The following is a 21,781-nucleotide window of genomic DNA, read 5'->3' on the forward strand; positions in this document are numbered from 1 at the left end:
ATGGGGATGAAGACTGTGCATCAGGGCTTGGGATTACTGTATGAGAATCAGATGTTATTTACTGCTTCCTCTCCCTTCTTGCCCAGCCCTCTCTGCCCCATCTTAAGCTCCACTTGAGGAGGCAACTTGCAGGTGACTCTGCAGAACACAGGGTGGCAGGCTCTGCCAAGCAGCAGCTGGGATCTCTACATGTTACTATCTGCTGAGGGGAGCAAGCCAAATTAATGATCCTTGCTGTGACTCGCATGCAGGTCTCTGTATGGGGGAATTCCAGTCATTACACACTAAATAAAACTTCACAGGGAGGGCAGATGATAAGGTAGCAAGTCAAGTATGCCTGATGCTCCCAGCCTAATAAGCCAGGACTGACACGATTGAATAGGGCAAAGAAGCACTGCCTGGAAATGCAGTGCCCTCCTCCCCCAGGGACAGCCCTGGATCCAACATGGGTCTCCCAGGCTCAGCAGTGCAAGGACAAGAAGCGCTCCCTCCTCCCCAGCTGCTACTGATGGGCAGTTACAAGGCTCAGGGGCAATTTGTCCAATAACTGACATCAACAGGAACAGTGTTTATACGCAGTTCAGTTTACTGCTTTTTGGCTGCTTTGCACAGACAATAAGCATCAGGGACACCCTCGCTGCCTGTCCACAGGTAAGAGACTAGACTTTCTCTTGAGGGAGCACTGCACGGTCTGCTAGTCAATGCTATCCACTTCTCAGTTTTCTCCATGCATGGCTTGCACACACGTTGCCATTATCAGCACAACATGGGAAACAATTAGCCATGTAAGCACATGGTCCTGTCTCCTTGGCAGGGAAGGCTGCTTGTGCAAGATCAGGCCTGACCTGATGCTCTCCTGCTCTCCCTCACCACTGAAGCAGGGCAATGTTACATACATCTGTCCAGAGATTCATACAGGGAAAGAACCACCAAAACCTCCTTTCTCCCACCCTCTGATTCCCCCACGTCTGCTAGGAACTCGAGATTTCCCCTAACACAGGTCCTTCTTAAACACCACACCACGAACCAGAGACTGACATTTTGCTATTTTCCTCCTCCTACTTCTCACTTCCCCAAAGACAAGCTAAATGCTCTGGCCTGCAGAGAAGACAGCTGCTGAGAGTTTACTACTAAATCTCCTTATCCCAAGGCTGGAAGAAACCAGACTTCTTGCCTGCAGATCTTGACGCTATTGGGTCAGTCAATTCGCTCTCAACCCATGACTCATAATATAGAACTCACCTCACCCCAGCCCTACTGCAATGGCTCAGTTCTAACCAAGTCTCTTGTCCAACTGCTGTTAGCCTGCTGGAAGCTGAGGCTGATGGAAAAGGAAGATGCTCTTTGATCCTGGCTGCAAGACTCAGCTTGAGTCACAGGCACATGCCTAACTCCAACCATCAACTAGAGAAGAGTCACTGCTGTTATAGGTGCTTGTCCACACCCAGCTCGGTTTATATGGAGTCCTGGGCAACAGTGTGATTGCTGGACGAGTCAGCTCCAGCAGGACTCCGGTGCTGGGAGGGGCTGTTCTGCAGGTGCTTCTCAGGGAAGTACAGGGTTTTGTGAATCAGGTCTTTGACAGCAGAAACATCATCGCTTTCTGCATGAAAGGAGAGGGGTTGTCACCATAAGCAAGAAACACTGTAGCACCAAGAACATACCTAGAACCCCAGCTCTCTGCACATCACTACCCTTCCCAGCCTCCCCACTTCTCTCCCACATCTCAGCCCTTTCTACACTGGGCACCACTCACCAACACCCAGCTGCTGGAGGAGGTCCTCAAACTCTGGGTTGGCCTTCAGTATCTTCAGTAAGTTCGTGGACTCCATTCTCTCCAGCTGCACGTCCCAGTAGATATAGATCTTCTGGTTGAAACTAACGTAAACCAGACAGGGGCTGTTGCGGCCGCCTTTGCAGGCATAGAGGCCTGTGGAGAGCAAGGCATGGCAGTGCTGGTGGTTATGGAAGGGCAGAAGGAAGGAAGAAGCAGGCATGCAAGGTGGAGGCTGAGAGACACATGTGGGAGAGGGAAAATACAATGGCGTAGCCCAAGGGTGCTCAACCCCCAGCCATGGAACCATGTAATCTGGCCCATGGGTCTCCCCATAGGTCCAGAAATTTGACAGTGGGGAAGCAGTGGCAATTAACACTGCTGCCATTCACCTGCAACCAAATGTCCCAGCCTCATGCAGCTGGACTGGCCTGTGTTCCCGCTGGTACAAAACCCTAACCAGAGGCCAGTCTGCTGATGAGCTGCAGGGTGCTGCGAGCACCACCATATGCCAAGGTACAAGTCACCAGACTACAGCTAGAGAAGTCCCTCAGATAGAGGTGAACATGCCATGATGAGACAAGGCCTCACCAGATGGGTCCAGGGCTTCCACACCAGGTCATCCAGAAACAAGAGCAGCACAGAGTGGCAAGAGACCTGCACTTCCTCAGGGCTGTGGTGGGTTCCCCAGCACACCTCCCTCTCATCCTGCTAGAGGGCAGAGGTCAACTGGGCCTCCTTCAGTCTTACAGGCCTCCAAGAGTGAGGAAGCACAAGGGGTCTTCTCCTACCTCCAGGACAAACCTTTCCATGCTATTGATCCCCTCTTCCAAAACCCCAGGGTTCTGCCTCCTGTTTCCAGGAACCCAGCAGTTTGCTGTCAGGCCTGGGTGCCTCAGGCAAGGGACAATGGGACAGGCTTCCTTCTCACCTGCACAGAACGCGCTGACATTCTCATCCACCTGGAACCTGGCCACAGTCCGATTGTGGTCGATGATGTATGTTTGACCATCCCACGCACAGGCCACTACCTCGTCATGCCCGTCGCCCTGGGAGTCAGAGGGGAGGGATAAGAGAAAAGGTCTCTGATTAGCATAGGCACCAGCCATCCCAGGAGGCCCAGAGGGAAAAGCATCCATCCCCGCACTCTGCTTTGAATACAGGTTAATGTCTGAATCTCCACAAGGAGCTCAGTATTCTCCGAACAATGGATACAAATCGTCTCCTTCTATCAGGGGAATATAATCTGGGACCCCTTGCCTCAGTGGCTGTTCTACATTCAACCTACTCCACAGCACAGAACACCGGTGGGAAGAGGCAGCTTCCTGCTCCCATCCCCTCATGCTCTCATCCCTTTGTCCTCCCACACACATTCTTTCCTGACAAGTTCCTGGACTTCCTACTCACTGCTGCTTCCCTCCCCCTGTCTCCATTGCGACTCAATCATTTTTCAGCACCTGCACGTGCCTCCAAGTGCATGAGCCTGACCATCCTTCTTCCAGAGGGCTCCCCAAGAGCACAAATGTGAGAACTGCTATACCAGACCAGCCTCCTGCTCCACCTAGATCAGCATAACATCTTCTTTTGGATACTGGCCAGCATCAGAGGAAGATGGGGGACAACTTGCCCCTTCCTGGATCTCCTGCTGGTCAGACTGGCTTCAGCTCTGATGCCCAGGACCTCATGTCCTTTCCTGTTCTCAGTCTTGTGATATTTTGGCCTTAGCATCACCCTGTGGCAACAAGTGCCACAGCTTAATCACAAGGGATGTGCATTGCCTTTGACAGATTTTGATTTTCCCACCATGTTATTCCATTCAATATTCCCCTTTCTTCTAGCGTTACGTGGTAGCGGGTGGGGGGAACAGGATGGTGGACACAGAAGCTCCCAGCCTGCTTTCTACAGATCTTTCATTAACACACCTGCTTCCACCCCTTCCATCAGTCACCTCCTTCCTGAGGTAGCAATCCTGGTCTTTCCAACTTCTTACCCAAGGGTTTCTCCAGGTTCTTAATGCTTCTTATTGTTCGTCTCTAAAAACCCCTAGGTCTGCAACATCTTATGGACAGGGAAGCCAGACCTACACATGGTTTCCAAGTGAGGCTGCACCACTGATAGAGGGGCCTTCTAAGGGGTTTGATATTTTTTCCCTATCCCATTTCTTTTGCATCATAACAGTTTGAGGAAAAACAAGGCCTAATAATAGAACAAGAGCAGCAACAAAATGCTCTGAGAAAAAGGAGAGGCTACACAGCATTATACTGGACTTGTGGGGCCAAAGCAACTGCCATGGGCCCTGCCCCCCAGGTGACTGAGTACAATGTTTGGGGGCTGTAGTACAGCCTCCATTTCTTTTGATGACAGGGCTCTCTAGGAGAGTGTGGGACAATCCCAGAATGCCCTCCTTCATACTGTTAGGTGAGCTGGCAAATGCTGGCCTCCAGGTGATGCCACACTCTCCATCCCCAAGCAACCTCTTCCCAAACCTATTAGCATTTAAACTCACTGTGACATCCAGTTTTTCCAGAGCGAAGAGCTGGTGATCAACTTGTACAGACCACAGCAGCTTATCTGCTCCCTCCATAAGCTTCAATGTCCCTGAAGGAAGGGAAGACAGACTTATGGCTTGGGATTCTTCAGAATATTATGAGGGCCAGGACATCTACCCTAGCAGACACTGGGCCCTACAAACTGACTCCTATCTATAGGCCCCAAGCTCCTAAGGAAAAAAAGGCCTGGGAGGCAGATGGTGGTTTATAACATTACATACAATTGTGTATCTCATTATTGGGAACACAAATGACCCATTAACCTGTCAGCGGTTGAAGATACAGACAGAAAACAGAAGCCACTCTTTTAACTGGATGGCACTCAGAGAACGAAGGAACTCCTCACCAAACCTTAACATGCAGAGTCAGACAGTACTTCCCAGCTGAGCCCCATGGATCCCCCAAGCAGACCCTTGCAGGTTGGAACCCTGCTAGCCTGCCTTCCCTCTCTGTTACCAGCTGCCAAACTGTGGCTGCACAGAAACTAAGACACAAGGGATACTTCCTTAATGTTCCTTTGCTATGTCAGCCATCGCTGTAGCTGTCACAGGCATGCTGTTATGGGATAGTGTCTGGCAGGCAGGCCCATGAGAGGGCCCACCCCAAATGATTCCTCCCTGTCCAGGACTGCTGAGCCAGGCCCTGATTGAGGGAGAACCTGTGTTGTGTGCTGACATTTGGTTAAGGCAGCCTAGGCTATTTGTAAGCTAAAGTGCTGCAGAGAACAACAGGCTCCTACCTGCCTAAAGAATCCCTTTGCTTACTACTCATATATCCAAACACTGTCTCCCCATAAGGGGTGCAACAAGGAGAATGTGGCTCTCAGGCCCACATTTTAGTATCCATTTCTCTGGCTGCATTCAACTACATCTCAAGCACCTCCCAGGACATAAGGAGGGTGCCTCCCTCAGTTTGCTTGGTCAAAGAGTGCATCACTCCATACCAGCAATTAGCACTTGTACAAGGCACACCCTAGGAAAGCTTCTATGAATAATGAACTGAGAGAAACTACTTTAGTCTCTCTGTAGGGAACAAAACCTTGCAGTACAGGACCCCAGTCAACATGGGCCTAAACTTTAATGGGACTAGGCCTGTGCTTCTGTTCAGCTGTGCACTCCAGTCAGTAGTTGGATTGGGGCCTGCTTCCTGGTGGTGCCTTTTTCAGCTCTAGTGCACAGGGAGCCACAAGATCAAAAGTAAAGGCAAAGACAGAGGGGTTTCCACCCATAAGAAACCCTGTGGGGGTGAGAAGACTGAGAAATGATACCCATGCATAACCAACCTCCCCAGCCTTCACTGCAAACATCTACTTCCATCCTGCCCTGAATCCAGCCTCCCACGTGCCTCAGGACTGCACCCCAGACCCTGCTGCACTTGGGGGGCATTTCCTTCTCTGACTGTGACCCAAAGGTAGCAGCAGGACTTACCATCTAGAGTGCACAGGGCAAAAAGGCCCGAGCCACCACTCGCTGTGGGGCAGCCTGTGAACACAGAACAGAAGCAGATGTAGGTTATGCTGCAGCCTACCCTAGACCTCTTTTTTTTTTTTTTTTGCAAAAAGAATTATTTTTAGATATATAAATAAATATACAACTCCACTTCCAACACTCTGCCAAGTGGCCCTTGTGGGCTGTGCGCCAACACTTGGCAACTCAAAGCACACTAAAAACCTGTTATACAGTTCACACCATGCACCCACCTCTATACCCGTACCACTACCCACTGCCCTCCTCAGAGGGTCTACTTCTGAAAAAGGCTATGCCAGACTCCACCAGACAAGGTCTGCCATTTCATTCCTGTCATCCTCTTCTGTCTTCCTGTAGTACCAATACATTTCACTTAGTCCCATTTTAATACCATACTCAACTGTGGGGTCTGAGTGTCTGTTTATGAGCAGGTTCCCCAGACCTTAGTGCTCATACTTGGCTGTGGTCTCTCCAAAGCCTCAGTATTCACCCCCTCAGTCTCTGCCCCTTCTCAATGGAGCAGCAGGACCAGTATCAGTCAGGGTGTAGTTAGCCAGAGCAGCATATCTTTGATGTGTCTGGGGGAGGTGAGGGCATGGAGGTCATCATCCTAGTCTTTCCCCTCTAGTTGGAAGTGGATGACATACTGGAAAACAGAGGAGTGAACAGCTTCAACCTAGCTGCTGTCCCAAGCTTGGGTCCTCTATGGATGTTCCTGGCTTCTGCAGCCCTCCGCTCTACTCCCTCTGTCTGGGCTGAGCGGGGTGGCTGAGGTACTTCTATTTGTTGTCAGAACATTGCCCACTCCTACCCTTGCGACCCGACGCTCCCACCACCTCTTAGGGTGTCTGGAACAGCTGTTCCACTTCTCTTCAAGCCCCTTGTCCAAGGAGGGAGAACTCTCTTCTTGCCCTGGCCTCCCACTGAAGGACATATTTCAACTCCCCTTTTGCCCTGGCCAGGAATATGCCCTCTCCTCAAAGCCCCATATGGAGGCAGAATGTGCCTGGAGCTCAATCAGGACCCAACACCCTGGCTTGCCTCCTCCAACCCCTCTGAAATGTAACTAAATGGCCTGGATTGGAGAGTGCCCCCAGGCAAAAGGGTCAACACTACAACAGAAGCAATGGGTCCGACCCTGCTCTCACAAATGCAGGTGTGAAGTAGGAGATACTTGGCCGAGTGTGATGCAGCTGCTTTGGTGCGAGCCAGAGAGCAGCACTACAGAGAAGTCAGGCCCAGTGCATCACTAGTACTGGTAATTTGAATAGCACTCTAGGAATCTTATGCAAGGCCTCCTGTGCACTTCATTGGGCTCCAGATCAGGCAGCAAATCTGCACAGTACTTGGCCACCAAGCAATAAGCCAGGGGACCACCAAAACAGAATTATGATACATGGGTATGGAGCAGGAGGAATGTAGCATTCCTCATTTCTCCCCATTTCCGCCCCCCTGCCTAGAATATCCACTTGGTATAGCAGTTATTGGTTGTAGTCTCACTGTCTTGTTACTACCCCTGCTTCCTGACAGCTCTGAATTGATTATCCTCCTCTGCAGGGAACTCCACTCCATTACAAAGTAATTTTCAACATTTAATTTCCAGTGATAAGGGACCAGCTGGCTCATCCTGCTGCTGCCTGGGTTCTGCGCGACATGGTTACTGCTGACCTGTGGGGATCTGGGCTGAAGTATGTTACAAATACAGGCTAGTATCCCAGAGGAGGGTGAGCACAGGGGCCTAAGCAAGTGTCTGTTCTTTTAGCTTGAACTCAGCCTGTGAGAGCAAGGGGAGGTCATCACAGGGAAGAGGATCAGCTGGCAACACAGGGAAATTAGCACAAAGCCACAAAATCTGTGGAGAGAAGTGGTTCCTCTGGTCATGTGCTCACTCCCAGGCTGAAACCACTGCCAAGCTCAGCCCTACTCTACTCAGCTTTTTTTGTTTTAACTTTCAGATACCTGCTTCTACCTTGGATGTACTCATGTGCTGGTCTGTCAGAGCCCCTCAGGGGTGGCAGTTCAGACCCTGGGTTCCTGGGGCACGGCTGCTGCCTCTTACCTCGGCTGATGCTGCCAATGAGGTGGGTAGAAACGTTCTCGTTATGGATGCGACCAGATGTCTGGCGAAGAATAACGTCACGCACTGGAGCATCCCTAGGGACAGGCAGACAGGAGGGACAGGGTCAGGGCTCCCAGCCAGCCAGAACTGCCAAGTCATCCCTTGGAGTTTGCACATCCAAGGCAGGGGCAGGGAGACGGTGCAGAGTGAACGTGTGCTGTTTCCCAATCAATGAAGAGAGGGGAATAGGAAACAGGGCCGGTCTATCTACAGGACCCCTGCTGGTGCAGGATGGGGATTTGCTAACACTTAATACAGTAGAATGAAGTTGGGGGAGAACTCAGAAGGGAGCTGAAAAAAGGGAAAACAAGCCAATGAAATACCATTTCCCAGGAAGGAAAGAACATCCCTAGCAGGGACCCTCCAGTCTCTGGTTTGCATTCACTGGAAGAAGAGATGGAGGCAGACAGTGCTCTTTTGCCCACTCCAGTCTGTTTCTGCAAAGACCAGTCTCACCACCTTCCAGGAAGAGGCAGGCTGATGGGGCTTTCCCCACCTCTGATGCCAAGCACATGATAAAAACCTGCCCCACAATGGACATGGATGAATATAAACATGAAAACCTTAATGCTGATAACCCATGAAGGGGCTCTGGATTCGGCCTCTCCCCAGATCACACCCCTACACTGATTGCACCTCCCCCCCCAACCCTTGATATCCCCGGGGCTCTCATCTGCTTCCCTCACCCACACCCCCTATGTCCTGTGCACATTGGAGTGACCCCTCATTGCCCTGCTAGCAGGCAAAGGCTCATAGCTAGTGCTCAGCCTCTGGTACAGCAAGAACGGGAGGTCCCATGCACAAGGCAGATGCCCCTAGATCAGGTGGAAACAGCAGCCAGGGAGGCTGAAAACGGCATGGGGTGGATGGCAGAAACCAGCCTTTGACCATGTGGTGCAGTGTGCCACCTTGTGGAAGGCCTTTGGAACTGCACTCTCCCATCCTTCCCGTCAGATCCCCACACCTCTCTCACCTGTTGGCTGCAGAGTTGTCTCCCCCCTCTGCTGCAGGCTGCTGCTGCTGCTCTAACTTCCAGGTGCAGAGGAGGACAGCGTAGCCGCAGCCTGGCTGAGACACCATCATCTCTGGGGCGCCATCGGGGCCAGGGTTCACGGAGAGGCTGTCCACCTGTGCCCGCCCAGGAGCAGCAAGGACAGCTGTGAGCAGAGAAGCCACAGGCTTCCCAAAGCACCAGTGAGCAATGTAAAGCAAGTGCCCTCTCCAAGGGCAGAGGAACACCCTATGGGGGAACAGCTCCCAAAAAACAGAGCAATCAGTGCAGCTGCATGTATCCCAGAATAGCCCCCCACACATGGAAACACTGCATCCTGAGACCCCGCCCCCCCCCAACAGGGACATGCCTCAGCCACAGAATCACTGCTTCCTACCTGCCCTTCTAGTAGCCACTTCTTCAAGAGGACCAGCTGCCCCAGGAGGTGGTCAGAGCCCTCGGACAAATCCTCCCAGCGGAAAGCTCGCACCACACGGTCGGTGTAACCCACCACTAGCTCACACTTCCCATCGCCGTCTGCAGGGGACATGGGGGGAGACAGCAACAGGGTCTGTCTAGATGGTATGGTCTCACAGCCTGCAGCAGCCCTGGCATGGAGTCACCTACACCTCACTTGTACCAGTGCTACCCCCACGTGCCTTGGTGATGGTCACCTCAGCCCCTCTAACAGCTCATGTACTGCAGCAAGCCAACAGCCTGAGAAGTCTTTCCCACTCTATTAAAGGGCTCAGCTGGGCCATGGTGGAACATCTACTATACCAGGAAAGAGAACTCTTCCCCTTTATGCCCTGGTACCTGGGCTCCCCCTCTAAGCCCCATGCAAAGCAGGCCCGATCCCTCTAATCCTCACAATCCTGTGCAAGATGCTGCCCAGGGTTGTGATCCCCAAACTCCCCACCACAGCCCGTGGCACTTGGGGTTGATCTCCAAGAGGTGACAAGGCCCTTTCTGGGCTCTGACCCCCTGCCACAAGCCTTCCCTGCCCTTTTGCAGCCCTGCTCACCGATGTCGTTGATCAGCATGACCTTGGTGTTGGCAGGAATATGCTGCTTGAACACTGGCCTTTGCTCATCCGATGGCGGAGGCTCATGGTGGCTGGAGGCCTCTGAGTGCTTTGAGGGTGGTGGAGTGAGGTCAAAGAGATGGAACCAACCCTCAGCACTCACTGCCACAACCAGGTTCTGAGTGGGGAGAGGAGGCTCTGAGTTGATATAAGGGAGGCAGAATGGCCTGCATCTATCCGACACAGGGGCAGGACCATCAAGATGGACACTGGGAGGTGCGGGGAGAAAGGCCTCTGATCAACGTAGTGTGCCAATGGAGGGGAGCTTGGAGAGCACAGTGCAGGACAGGGGAGATCCTGTCTGTGCTGACAAGAAATGGGGCAGCAGCAGCACAGTCTCCTTTGCCAGATGAAGGCTTTGGCTGCCTCCCACTTCCTTAGCATGGCTCTGGCCTTTCCAGAGTAAGAAGGGGTTATGAGCCTGCTGCAGCAGTAAGGCTGGAGAATGTATGTGTGGTCTTTGGAATCCACAGGTGTTGGGTTCCACTCCCCAGATACTGACCCTGCAAGGGCTGCTGCATCACTCCCAGAGATACCTGCTGTGTGGGGTGGGCTTCTCTCCACTCTGCCCTGCAGGTCTCAACATAGAAGGCTGAATAGCATGTGGGAACCAGCTTTGCAGCAGGATCCTGCACAGAGTGGACCTCTGTGGTCAGGCAGGCAGTCCCATGGCCACTTTTGCTGCACAGTGCCAGCCTGTGGAGATGCACCAGTCACTACTATGTTGCTTCCCCAGGAAGGGGCTGTGGAGAGGAAGCCTTTCAGTGGGACTCAGCTGACACATGAATCAGGGGACAGTCCTTCAGCCAACCATGTAAGCTCTCCCAGAAATAGGGAAGGGAAAGCAGAAGGCTCAAAGCCTGTTTCTGAGTAACCGTAGTGTGAACCTTGGCAGATGTGACAACTAACTTGGTCAGCAAGTAAAGGAAACCATCAAACAATTAAACAAAGCATAAGGCCTGAAAGGAGATAAGGGAAGCCCACACATTATATAATCCATATACACTATATCTTAAAATATATCTTTCTCTTTCTCTTAAAATAGTAGTAGTAGTGACTGATGTAACCAAAATGTATTAAATATTATTTTGCTATAATAGATATACTTTTGTTAAAATCCTTAGATAATTTGTAAAAAACAAAAAAAAGCCTGTTAGAGAAAACCATAAACTAATGTAAGGAAGAAACTGGAACAGCATTCCACAATGGGGAAAAGAGAAAGGAGAAATCCTTCCTCTTTCCCAAGAATATAAATCCCAACTAATTGATACCTTCCAAGTGCACAAGAGATCTGGTTCAGAAGTTCCAGTGAAACAAAGAAACTTAAATAAAACCAACCAGAGATCATTTATTAGAACATTAAAACCAGCCACCTATAAATATTGGGCATAACTGAAGGGAAATTCGGAGAACTCAGCAAATTCAAGAAGACCTACTGCCAAACTGCAAGCCACCTTCCTCCCACCTTTTGAGTCTCCCCAGTTGGTATAGGTAAGACTATGAGTGCTGTTGCCAGTAACCAGATAGACATTTATCCCAAAGTCTGCTTTCATGTTTTAAGGTGCAAGCAAATAAAAGGTTGGGCTGTAGACCCATTTCTGCCTCATATTAGTAGCACAAGGTTACCTGTAACATAGGTAATACCACCCTTCTCACTGAGAACATGCCGGAGCCCCACACTCTGGGCTGTGGACCCCTACCCAGACAAAGGTACATGTAACTGGGAAGGGGCCAGATGCTCTTACCTTGCCTTTGTTGCACACATCCCCGACACCAACACAGGTAAGCTGCAAAAGAGAAGAGGGAGGCAAGTCACTAGGGTCAAGGGCACAGCACACAAAGCTAAATTTGCCCTAGCAACCCCCACCCTCTTGGGGTCCTCCTCACAGATGGCACCCTCTAACTGACACCACCACTAGTTTCAGCTTCCAGGCACCAGGCCCACACCCATGCAAAGCTGTGGGGGCAAAACACTCAGCCCAGGCAGGACTGCATTGGGATGGCCAGGACATGATCTCCTCACTAGTGGCTCCCTAGGGCTTTAGGCAGCCCAGCAACTCAGAGCAAGCTTGTGGGGGGAGAAGGGTGCCTCCTGCAGTTGTGCCAGATGTCAGAGTCCATCTTGGCTGCTGGTACACCCTGGAATTGACACTACCACACAACTTTCCAGGCAGACAATCCGTATGGGCTGCTAAGGGACTAGGGAATCTAGAACCTCCGCTCCAACTGACCATTCCTTGGCATGAACGCACAGTCCAGGGTTTGGCATCATCATTCTTGTACACGTAGAGCTTCCCATTGGTGTCCCCCACCACCAGCTCGTTCCGCTGCAGAAGGAAGGAAGTTAGAGATGGGAAGCATGCAAACACACACACACATGCATGCATTCACACACACATACGCAGAGCCACCCAGGATGGAGATAAAGACCAAAGTCCCTATATAAGGGGGCCTAGAAGCAGCAGGTTGGAAAGCAAAGAGGGGAGAGTGCACCCCCTGACCCCAGCCCAGCAGGTTAGTCTGTGGGGGAGGGAAGGGCGAGGGCCAGATCAGTGAGGGACACTGTGGCAGAGGCAGGAGCAGGGGTGAGGTAAATGGGGCCCTGACCAGGTGGGTGGTGGGGATTGAGCACAGGAAGTTGTCCAGGGGCACAGGGAGGGGGGCTCCAGCCGCTGTGCACATCCTGGCAGAGGCCCCGGGGGGCACATGCCCCCCCATCTCCGCACGGTGGAGGTAACTGCTGTTGCAGGCTGGGCTTTGTGCCCTGAGCCCCGCTGCAGCTGGCCTGAGAGCACCCCGACGCCACACGCGTCCAGCTGCCTGGCAGGCAGGGGATGAGGCTCAGTCCAGCGGCTGGATGCACATGGCATCCATCCACTCCCAGGCCAGCTGCAGTGAGGCTCAGGGCACAAAAGCCAGTCTGCAATGGCAACCACCTCCGCCACACACAGACCCGGGGGGCATGCATCCCCCCAAATGCAGGGCAGCACAGGTGGCTGCAGCATCTGTGAGGGAGGGAGTGGGCCTGGAGCAGGCGCAGGCACTTAACAGCCTGGGCAGGGCACAGAGCAGAGCTGTGAGCGGTTCGTCCAGGGGGCAAGGGGAACGGGGGCACGCACCTCAGGAGGGCATGGGGTGTGTGCGCTCCTGGATCTGCATGCCGGCCAGGCTGGCTGCTGTTGTAGGTTGTGCCAGGCTCTTCCCGGTGGGGGTTGGGCCAGGTGGCAGCACCACTGGGAGCAGGGCTACGGTGAGGGGGGATGTTGCAGGCACCCAAAAATTTGCTGTAGCTCCCCCAAACCCCTCTCCCAGCACTGCCTCCACCCACCCTGAGTGCAGCCCAGCCCAGCCCAGCCCAGCCCTGCCTTCTCCCTCCCCCCAGCAGGGCATGAGGGCCATATGCCCAGTGATGGCAGACTAGAGCTGGAAGGCAGTGGTGGGCTGTTCCCAGTGGAGGGGCTAGGCCATGCTGTGCTCAAGCCAGGTCGTGGTGGTGCTGGGAAGGTGGGTTGGGGGGCTAAGGCAACTTTTCAGGTGCCTGCAGCCCCCCTCCCAGCACTGCTATCCAGCTCAACACCCTGCTGGAAAGAGCCCCATGTGGCCCCGGCCCCAGCCCACCCCATGTACAGAACCAGGTGCACATGCCCCTGTGCCCTCCCAGGCTGCATGCTCTCCTGCGCACCACCCCGTCAAGCTGCTCGTGGCTCCACCCTGTGCCAACCCTGGCTGTGCAGTGGGGACATACTGAGGCCCCAGCGGGGAGGGAGGGAGCGGGGCGCAGGCAGGAGCAGTGGCTGAGGGAAGTGGGAGACAAGTGGAGGCCTGTAGGGCACATGCTCCCTGGGCCTCCGCTTGTCCTACCACCAGGCCCAGCCAGGGCCCCACTCCCCCCCAGTCCCGTGTGTCCCCCTGCTTCCTGTGCTTGGTGCTCCACCAGCGCTACTGGGGGTAGGAGCAGGGCCTCGCAACAAGGCAGGGGTCCCTGTAGGGTAGCATTTTGCATTAAGCACAGCACGTGCCAACCCCTGTCTCAGACCACACCCACCCTTGCCAAGCTCACAGCACTGCGTATGCTCCCCCAGCCTCTCCACTACGCATGCGCGCACTCCCTTTTGCAGCACAAAGTACGAAATCCGTTCACAGCACACTGCGCATACTCCCAGCTTCACCCTTCCTTATGCATGCGCTCAGCCCTTCTCTTCCCCCCCCCCCGCCTCCCTCCCTTCGCTTACTTCACGCGCCGGCACCCCGCTTCTGCTGTACCGTACCGTGTCGTTGTCGGCGTCCCCCAGGCAGATGGCGTGCGGGAACAGGCTCCCGCTGAACTCGAGCGCCACCCGCTGTACATAACTAACCGACCGCATCGCACCACCGACCATAGAGATGGAAGACGCTCTAGCTCGCCGCTCTGTGGGAGGTGGGGGTGCTACGGTGGCTCTGCAGGCTCAAACAGCCATAGGCGTGAAAAGCAGGAGGTCACGTGCTGCTGCTGCTGCTGCTGCTGCTGCTGCCCATTCCAGGAGAGGGCAGCAGAGCCTCGAGGAGCGAGGGTCCCCGTGCGCCTGCGCAGCTTGCTTTCATGTGCCCTAGGGGATAGGTGCTTCCCTGCCCTCAGCTCGCTGGGGGCGGCCTTGGGATCTCTGCGCCTGCTTGGATATGGAGGACAACCGCTCTCCGCTGGTGTGTAATAAGCGCCAAGAGAGTCTTGCGAGGGTGCTGCGCCAGGCCGGCAGGGTTGGGTGCGCCTGCAGTCACCCCAGAGGTTTGGGTCAGGAAGCTGTGGCATCAGGGACATTTTATCTTGCTGGTTGGGTCTTGCTCCCTTATTTGCAGCAGAAGAATCGCTCCAGGAGGTTTCTGCAGGCAAAAAAATGAGCAAAGACGAAGAGCCGGCACTAACTTCCAGTCTGGGCCCCTGCTACACCTTACATGCATTATGCAATTCACTGGGGAAGCGTGCAGTAAACTTAGGTCGGTCACGCGTGCGCGGTAATTATTATGCAGTTCACTGGGGAACGGCACAATAAACTTAGGCTGGCCACATGTGCACAGTAATTATGCAATTCGTTGGTGAATGTGCAATAAATGTGGACTGGCCACACATGCAAAGTAATTATTGCATGATAAAAATGTCCATCTAGCTATAAAAAGAGCCAAGTGGCTATCAAATTAGTGCTTGAAAACGTGTAAGCGCTCTACCTGATTGCTCTCCAGCTTTCGTTTAAATATGTAGCAGGGCCTTTAGAGACTAATTGGTTCAGAAAGGCACTTGCTTTCATTGGCAACAACCTATTGGACCGAGGCAGGGCAGCATCTGGTGAAGCAGGTTGTTGCTAATAGAAGCTTCTGCCTTCAGTCAGTCTCTGACGTACTACCTTGCCCTGCTTTCTGCCTAAATTCAGACTGTCCTAAGTAACCACATCTAGCTGTGAAAAGGAGGACTTGAAAATGGTCCACCTCTACAGCTAGGGAGCAAATAAGGACCCAGCTTCTTTTTAAAAAACAAACACCTTGTGATTTTTAAAGCCACGTTCAGAGTTTTGGGCTGACTCCCAGTTGTAGCAGTTGATCCTAGGGCAAGGGTCCATTTCTTCAAAACTATTTGGTATCTTATTCAGCCTTTCAAAAGTTGGCAACAGCTCGCTTAAAGGAGGGATACAGGATGAGAGTAGGGATGATGATAGAAAGAGCCAACTGCAACTCTCTGCACTCATCTGGCTGTTAACACTATTTTTTAACTTGAAGAGATGACAGTTTCTGAGAGCCAAGAATTCTGGAGCTCCATGGTGCTATTCAGGCTATCACTTGGCAGAGCACAACTTCACTTCCGTGTAGAGGTGAGACGTGGATACCTCTGGCTCCCAGAAGGCTATGCTCTAGAAGGCTGTTAGTACTGAGTTAGAGCACTGTAAGCAGATCCTCTATAAATGTTAAACTGGGAGTCGGGAAACCCAAATTCCCGGGTCTGCTGTTTGTTGTGTGAGACCTTGGACAAAGAATTTACCATCTCCAGGCCTTAGTTTCCTCATCTGTAAATTAAGAATGACAGTGCACATATTCATAAAGCATTATGAAGTTTATCATTACAATGCTTAAAGATTGTTCTGCAGCAGGCACTGCATTGCGGGATACTTAAATCTTCATCACAGTGCATTGTAATGGGTTCTGTAGCAAAAGCTTTTTAAGGAGCAATGGGTGTGCACACATGCAATAGGAAAGTGTGTAGAATGATTATAGGAAAAAAAGGTAAAACCCTGGTCTGTTTGGGTTCTGTGGATCCTGTATGATAAACGTTTTCTTGCTTAATTTGCTGCAGTCATCTGTCTGAACAAGATGGGCTGAGCTCTGTGGGGCTGGTGGAGCCGCTCAGAGCACAGTCCTGGCTCTTCTCTGCCTCCTGCCACCAGGCTGAGCTTTGAGCAGCTCTGCCAGCCCCACAGAGCTGAGCCTGGCAGTGGGAGGCAGGGGAGAGCCACTGGCCAGGGCTGTGCTCCGAGTGGCTCCCCTACTGGCTCTCGTGCTGCCTTTCGCTGCCAGGGTGAGCTCCATGGGGCTGGTGGAGCTGCTCAGAGTGCAACCTGGCGGCAGGAGGCGCGGAGAGCCAGGGCTGCACTCCAAGTAGCTCCACAGGTCTTATGGAGCTCAACCTGCCCTCCCAGTGCTGCTGGACTCCTCCTGGGGGGCATGGGCTTCCAGATCTGCACACAGGATGACAGGAGGCGGCTGCTGCTGCTGCCACCTGAGGCCAGTGGCAGCACCAGTTTTCCTGGTGCTGGGCACAGGCTGCATCCGGTGCTGGTCCCAGGCAGCAGCAGCAGCCTCCTGTCATCCCAAGGGCAGATATGGGGGCCCACACCCCTGGGAGGAGTCTGGCACAGCCCTCCTGGGGGTACAGGCCCCCAGTTCTGCATGTGGGATGACAGGAGGCTGCTGCTGTGGCCTGGGGCTAGTGGCAGCACCAGTTTGGTCCCAGTGGCCAGGAGGAGTCCGGCACAACCCAGCAGCCCTCCTGGGGGTGCAGGTCTCCAGATCTGCACAAAAGATTACAGGAGGCTGCCGCTGCCAGCGACACCAGTTTTGCTTGTCAGCACCTTAAGGTGCAGTTTTCCAGAAACCCCTGCACCTATCTCCTTGAAACTTGGCAGGCTTCATACCCTCAGAAGGGGCTACCATCCTTGCAATGTTTATTTGAATCAGGCAAGAAATGACAAAGTTTTAGGCATTTTCATGATTCCTCATTATAGCCTACAGGCAAAATGTTGAAACAGGTTTGACGAAACAAAATGGAACAGTGCTTCAAAACGACATACTGTCCCTTCAAAAAGGCAAAACAGAAGTCGAAACGAAGTGATGCTGGTTCGTGTAGCCTAGACGTTACCCCACCCAGGCTTGTAAATGAAGAGATGTAAGCGAGTAGAAGCAAAACCTCTCCTCTAAACCTCAAACTCCTTACAGCAGTAGTTTACAACCTTTTTTCATTTTCAGACTCCATTGGAAATTTTGAATGGAGATGTACACCCTTTTGAATTGTAAGTGTGGGTAGTTGCATAGTTTGATTGATCATAATCATCTTTCGCAGATCCTTTAGCTAGTCTGCAGACTCCCAGGGGTCCATGGACCACAGATTGAAAACCACTGCTTTACAGCATCTCTATAAAACAGCAGTTTCCAAACTTTTTGAGCTGAGCCCTCCTTTGAGTTAAAATTTTGTTTATTCCCTTTCTCTCCAGCACCCCATCATCACCCCAGAGGACAGCATAGCCAGACACAGGGTGACTCTCATCCTAGCAGCTGCTACAGCTCAGTGGGACAGGCTCCATCCACTGTGGCTCCAGTGCCTCCTGCCTTGGCCCCACTGTGGTTCTAGGCTGCATGTCTGCTGCGCTGGGCTCCTGGAGGTACAGCAGCTGGAGGTGAAGCCTGCCTGGGGCTCCTTGCCCCCTGCATCCTCCCACAAGACAGCAGTAGCACTGGCACTAGCTCCTTGCAAACTTCTTGCCCACTCCCCCCTGTACTGTGTCCCCCACAATGTTCCTTCATGCCCCTCCAGGGGTGAATACCCCAGTTTTAAAAATGCTGCCATAAAGTGTGTATGTATATGTGTGTGTATGTATGTATATATATAGAATCGTGTATATATGGGTTCAAGTGACCATATTTCTTTTCCTTTCTCTTACAGCACAGCTGCAACTGAACATCCAGCTGTTCTGTGTACAATTTGCATTATAAGCAAATTCAGTTTTTACCTGGTAACTAGAAGGTAGGCAGGAGAAAAGGCAATTTTCTATAGCAGTGAATGCAGGGAACAGTGTAGCCAGCAGCCATTAAGCTAAAACTGGCAGTTGCATAAACGTGAAGCTCTAAATCCCTACAGGAGAGTGCGAGAATTAAATTTTCTTCCTGCTTAAACACACAGATTATTACTTTTGGAGTTTATCTGGAGCTTTTATTATTCAAGCTTTGACTTCACAGTCTTCACCTTCAGCAATGTGCAAAGAACAGGCATACAAGGAAGGTTACAACACTTACTCATGGGGGGGTGGGTCTCTGCTTAACAGAGGAAACAGCAAGGGGCAAGGCTGAGGCGGAAGAATTGGGTGCAGCAATTTGTTCTGAAGTCTCATGTGAGGACTCTTGGGGAGTACGTAAAAATCAAGGAAACGATTTAGGAAGCAAAACCTGGGATCAGAATGAGCATGAATAGGATGGAGGACAAAGAGAGACACCAATGGCAGAATGAAATTAAACAAAGCAGAAGGAATCTGGACAGAACCTCCAACAATAACCGAGCCAGATTGAATAAATAAAGTCCCTAAGAGTATACCAGATGCGTGCAGCCACCAAGCTTCCTACACAGACACACGCACAGCTGTAACCGACTGTGGCCCCAGCCTCTGCTCCCCTGAAGCCGCTGTCCAACCAGATAGAAAAATAAAGGTCTAATTCACTGGAAATTTTTCAGTTTACAAAACTAATGGAACCGGGTTTGTTTTTATGCCTCTGTGTCAACTTCTGATTTATCTTCAACTCCGTTCTGTTCTTGGTCTTTCATTTCTGCATCTGTGGTATGGCTGCCACTTGTCTGGAGAGCGTCAGCTTCTGACTACAAGGGAGAAATTTAAAGAGTTTAAACATTCACCCCTTCCCAAGTACCAAGCTGCTTCTACAAACATTAATTTGGTGCCTCTACCTGTTGTATCTGGGGCTTCTTAAAAGTCAGCTAAGATTTCCAAAATCTTGAACCCCAATGTCCTGATTCCTTGCTGCTTTGTCAGGCAGCTAGGAAATGAGGAGGAGCTTAAGGCTGCCTGGCCAATGAGTAATTTACCTGTAGGGTACCTGGAGTTGTAACATGCACAGTCCAGGTACCCTACAGGTAATTCATTATTCCGCTGTTAGTAATGATGATGTGGTTCAGGTGCTGAACTGAGTAATTTTGCCATAAATACCCCTAATGTTTATAGCAGACTCCAGCAGATTCTCCCTATGCTTGAAGAAAAGTGTTTGTGCCCCAGAGTGCACAAAGAACAAATTTTCCAACTATGTAGTTAGTCTAATAAAATATATCACCTTTGCCCAAAGAACCATGTCTGCCTATATCCTTAGACCAACGTGGCTACAACCAACACCCTCTAATGTTTATATGCACTCAGGGTCACTGCCAAGGCAGGATGCACAGAAGATGAACCATTTTGGAATGAGGATATGGACATCACATCTCAAGCAATCCTATTACTCCAAGATGTACAACACCTCATTCAGATGAGTGTTCATATATGTTTCTCCATACGGCACTCCAAAGTGTATGTGGGACCAGGCCATGTCTAGAGAACAGTAACTGAGGCAGTTTTACTGGATTTGACATCTGATCTGGACTCCTCAGAGATCCCCTTACATCTTGCATGTATTGCTTGTGACTGTAAGCAAAGCTCCAGACTATTTCACAGATGCCTAAGATGGATGTTTCTAATAAAGCTGGTATTGGTGCTTGTACTCTGAGGCCCCCTCTACATTTTACAGGTTGTGCAATTACCTGGAGACCACCAGCTACATGTGCAAAGTAGGTATCACAGAATAAAAAGGTCCAACCAGCTATAACAATAGACCTTGAAAACGTGTACTAACTTTATAGCTAGTTGTCATCAAGCTTTAATTTCCAAGTGTAGCGGGATCTCCCCTGCACCTGGGAGCCCTGTGAGGTAATGGGGCTCCCAGTCACAGGGGCAGACCAGGCCTAGTGAAAAAATCCTCAACCTTAGGGATTGTGGCAGGGGCAATCTCCATGCTCTAGGGGCATGGGAAACCTGTGGAGAACCTTCCTGCACCCACAGACCAGGGAGATCACCACGGCAAGGATCCTCCAGCCCCAGGGGTGTGTGGGGCGCTTCTGTGGCTGGGAGCCCCTCAACTGGGATGTATGAGGCTCTGAACCACAGAAACCTGCTTCTTGCTAGTACAGGGGGAACCTGGGATTGGGGCTTGATTTGCAGTACCTGGTCTCCCCCAATCACCACTTTTCCAGTTGTGCCAGCTGTTGCTACAGCCAGGGACTCCAGGCTCCCTTTCCCTACCTCTGCCCCAGGGAGCAGTGTGGTGCTACACAACCTGTACTGCCAGGAAAGTCCACAGCCATGACCCCCAACAATGTAGCCCTTGGCTGCTAGGAAGTTAGACAGATCTGACAGATAATCTAGTCATCAAAATTATCCTTGCCATATCAGAGCTACTAATATTGCTTTGGTTGGTTTTATCTGGTCTTGTAGCATGCCCTGTAGAGATTATAAAGTACAGCAAGGCACCATCTTCATGGGAGAGGTGTTAGACCAAGACCTTGGCTCTGGCCTTCCCTAGCGCAGAAAATCAGATACTTCCTTTTGTTTCTGTCACAAACTGGTTTGCCCATGATAACCCTAGTCTGAAGAGATTTCCCAAATGATAGAATTTTTGCGCTCTCATCATGAACTGAAAAGCGTCTGTGTGTGCTGAAATACAGCGTGGTGTGCTGTGCCTAAAGATGCGTGAGACAAGTTCTTTCTCTGGTACTAGAGTGAATTCCAGTTCCAGGATCAAATGTTATCTTTTGGAGCCTGTCCAGGGATAAACAAGCAATAGCCATAGTTTCATAGTAGCTAGGGTCAGGAGGGACCTGAACAGATTATCTAGCCTGACCCCCTGCCACAGGCAGGAATGAATGCCAGGTTCCCAAGACCCCAGACAGGTGATCATCCAACCTCCTCTTTTTTGCCCACGGTAAGGGCGAGGACCACTTCCCTGGGAAGTTGGTTCCAGATTTTGGCCACCCTAACTGTAAAATATTACCTTCTGATCTCTAACCTAACTAAACCTATTCTCCATCAGCTTATTAGCATTGTTCCTTGTCACCCCAGGTGGTGCTGGGGAGAAAAGGGCTCTACCTATTTGTTGTTGATCTCCCCTGACAAGTTTGCAGGCAGCCACCAGGTGCCCCCTCAGCCTCCTCTTGCTGAGGCTGAACAGGTTCAGGTCCTTCAGTCTCTCCTCATAGGGCCTGTCCTGGTGCCCTCTCACCAAGCGGGTGGCCCTCCTCTGAACCCTCTCCAGGCTGGCCACATCCCTTTTGAAGTGCGGCACCCAGTACTGGATGCAGTACTCCAACTGCGGCCTGACCAAAGTCGCATACAGGGGGAGTATCACCTCTCTGGACCGGCTTGAGATGCATCCTTGGATGCCTGACAAGGTATGACTGGCCTTGCTGGCTGCGGTCTGGCATTGGCGGCTCATGTTCAACTTGGAGTCAAATAATGACTCCAAGATCCCGT

At 51.7% G+C, this 21,781-nt stretch overlaps 2 protein-coding genes and 1 long non-coding RNA gene across 6 annotated transcripts in view; 1 reads left to right on the forward strand and 2 right to left on the reverse strand.

Moving 5' to 3' along the window:
- Positions 1 to 565: 565 nt before the first annotated feature.
- Positions 566 to 14,418, reverse strand: ITFG2 (integrin alpha FG-GAP repeat containing 2). Of its 4 annotated transcripts, none has more exons than XM_019482159.2 (13): positions 14,252 to 14,418; positions 12,215 to 12,310; positions 11,729 to 11,770; positions 10,520 to 10,679; positions 9,924 to 10,101; positions 9,297 to 9,436; positions 8,882 to 9,036; positions 7,849 to 7,943; positions 5,751 to 5,804; positions 4,281 to 4,372; positions 2,706 to 2,823; positions 1,757 to 1,930; positions 566 to 1,603 (listed from the first exon to the last, which is right to left on the reverse strand). In XM_019482159.2, the coding sequence occupies exons 1-13, from the start codon at positions 14,329 to 14,331 to the stop codon at positions 1,455 to 1,457; spliced, it is 1,533 nt and encodes a 510-aa protein (XP_019337704.1). In that variant the 5' UTR covers positions 14,332 to 14,418; the 3' UTR covers positions 566 to 1,454. The 4 variants fall into 4 exon arrangements, with proteins under 4 accessions (XP_019337704.1, XP_019337703.1, XP_006265445.1 ...); XM_019482158.2 differs by having other exon boundaries at positions 14,216 to 14,418; XM_006265383.4 differs by lacking the exon at positions 10,520 to 10,679 and having other exon boundaries at positions 14,252 to 14,368.
- Positions 14,419 to 14,488: 70 nt separating this feature from the next.
- LOC109281887 (uncharacterized) lies at positions 14,489 to 18,954 on the forward strand. Its single transcript, XR_002088670.2, has 2 exons — positions 14,489 to 14,663; positions 18,163 to 18,954. It is a non-coding gene; the product is annotated as an uncharacterized LOC109281887 (long non-coding RNA).
- The window catches only part of FKBP4 (FKBP prolyl isomerase 4), a 31,420-nt gene continuing 28,046 nt past the window's right edge, over positions 18,408 to 21,781 (reverse strand). Inside the window, exon 10 of the mRNA XM_006265381.4 lies at positions 18,408 to 19,086. Within this exon, the coding sequence (XP_006265443.1) occupies positions 18,976 to 19,086 (111 nt within the window). The 3' untranslated portion in view covers positions 18,408 to 18,975. The remainder of the gene's footprint in view (positions 19,087 to 21,781) is intronic.

Source organism: Alligator mississippiensis, chromosome 4 (assembly GCF_030867095.1).
Source record: "Alligator mississippiensis isolate rAllMis1 chromosome 4, rAllMis1, whole genome shotgun sequence".
Lineage (NCBI taxonomy): Eukaryota > Metazoa > Chordata > Crocodylia > Alligatoridae > Alligator > Alligator mississippiensis.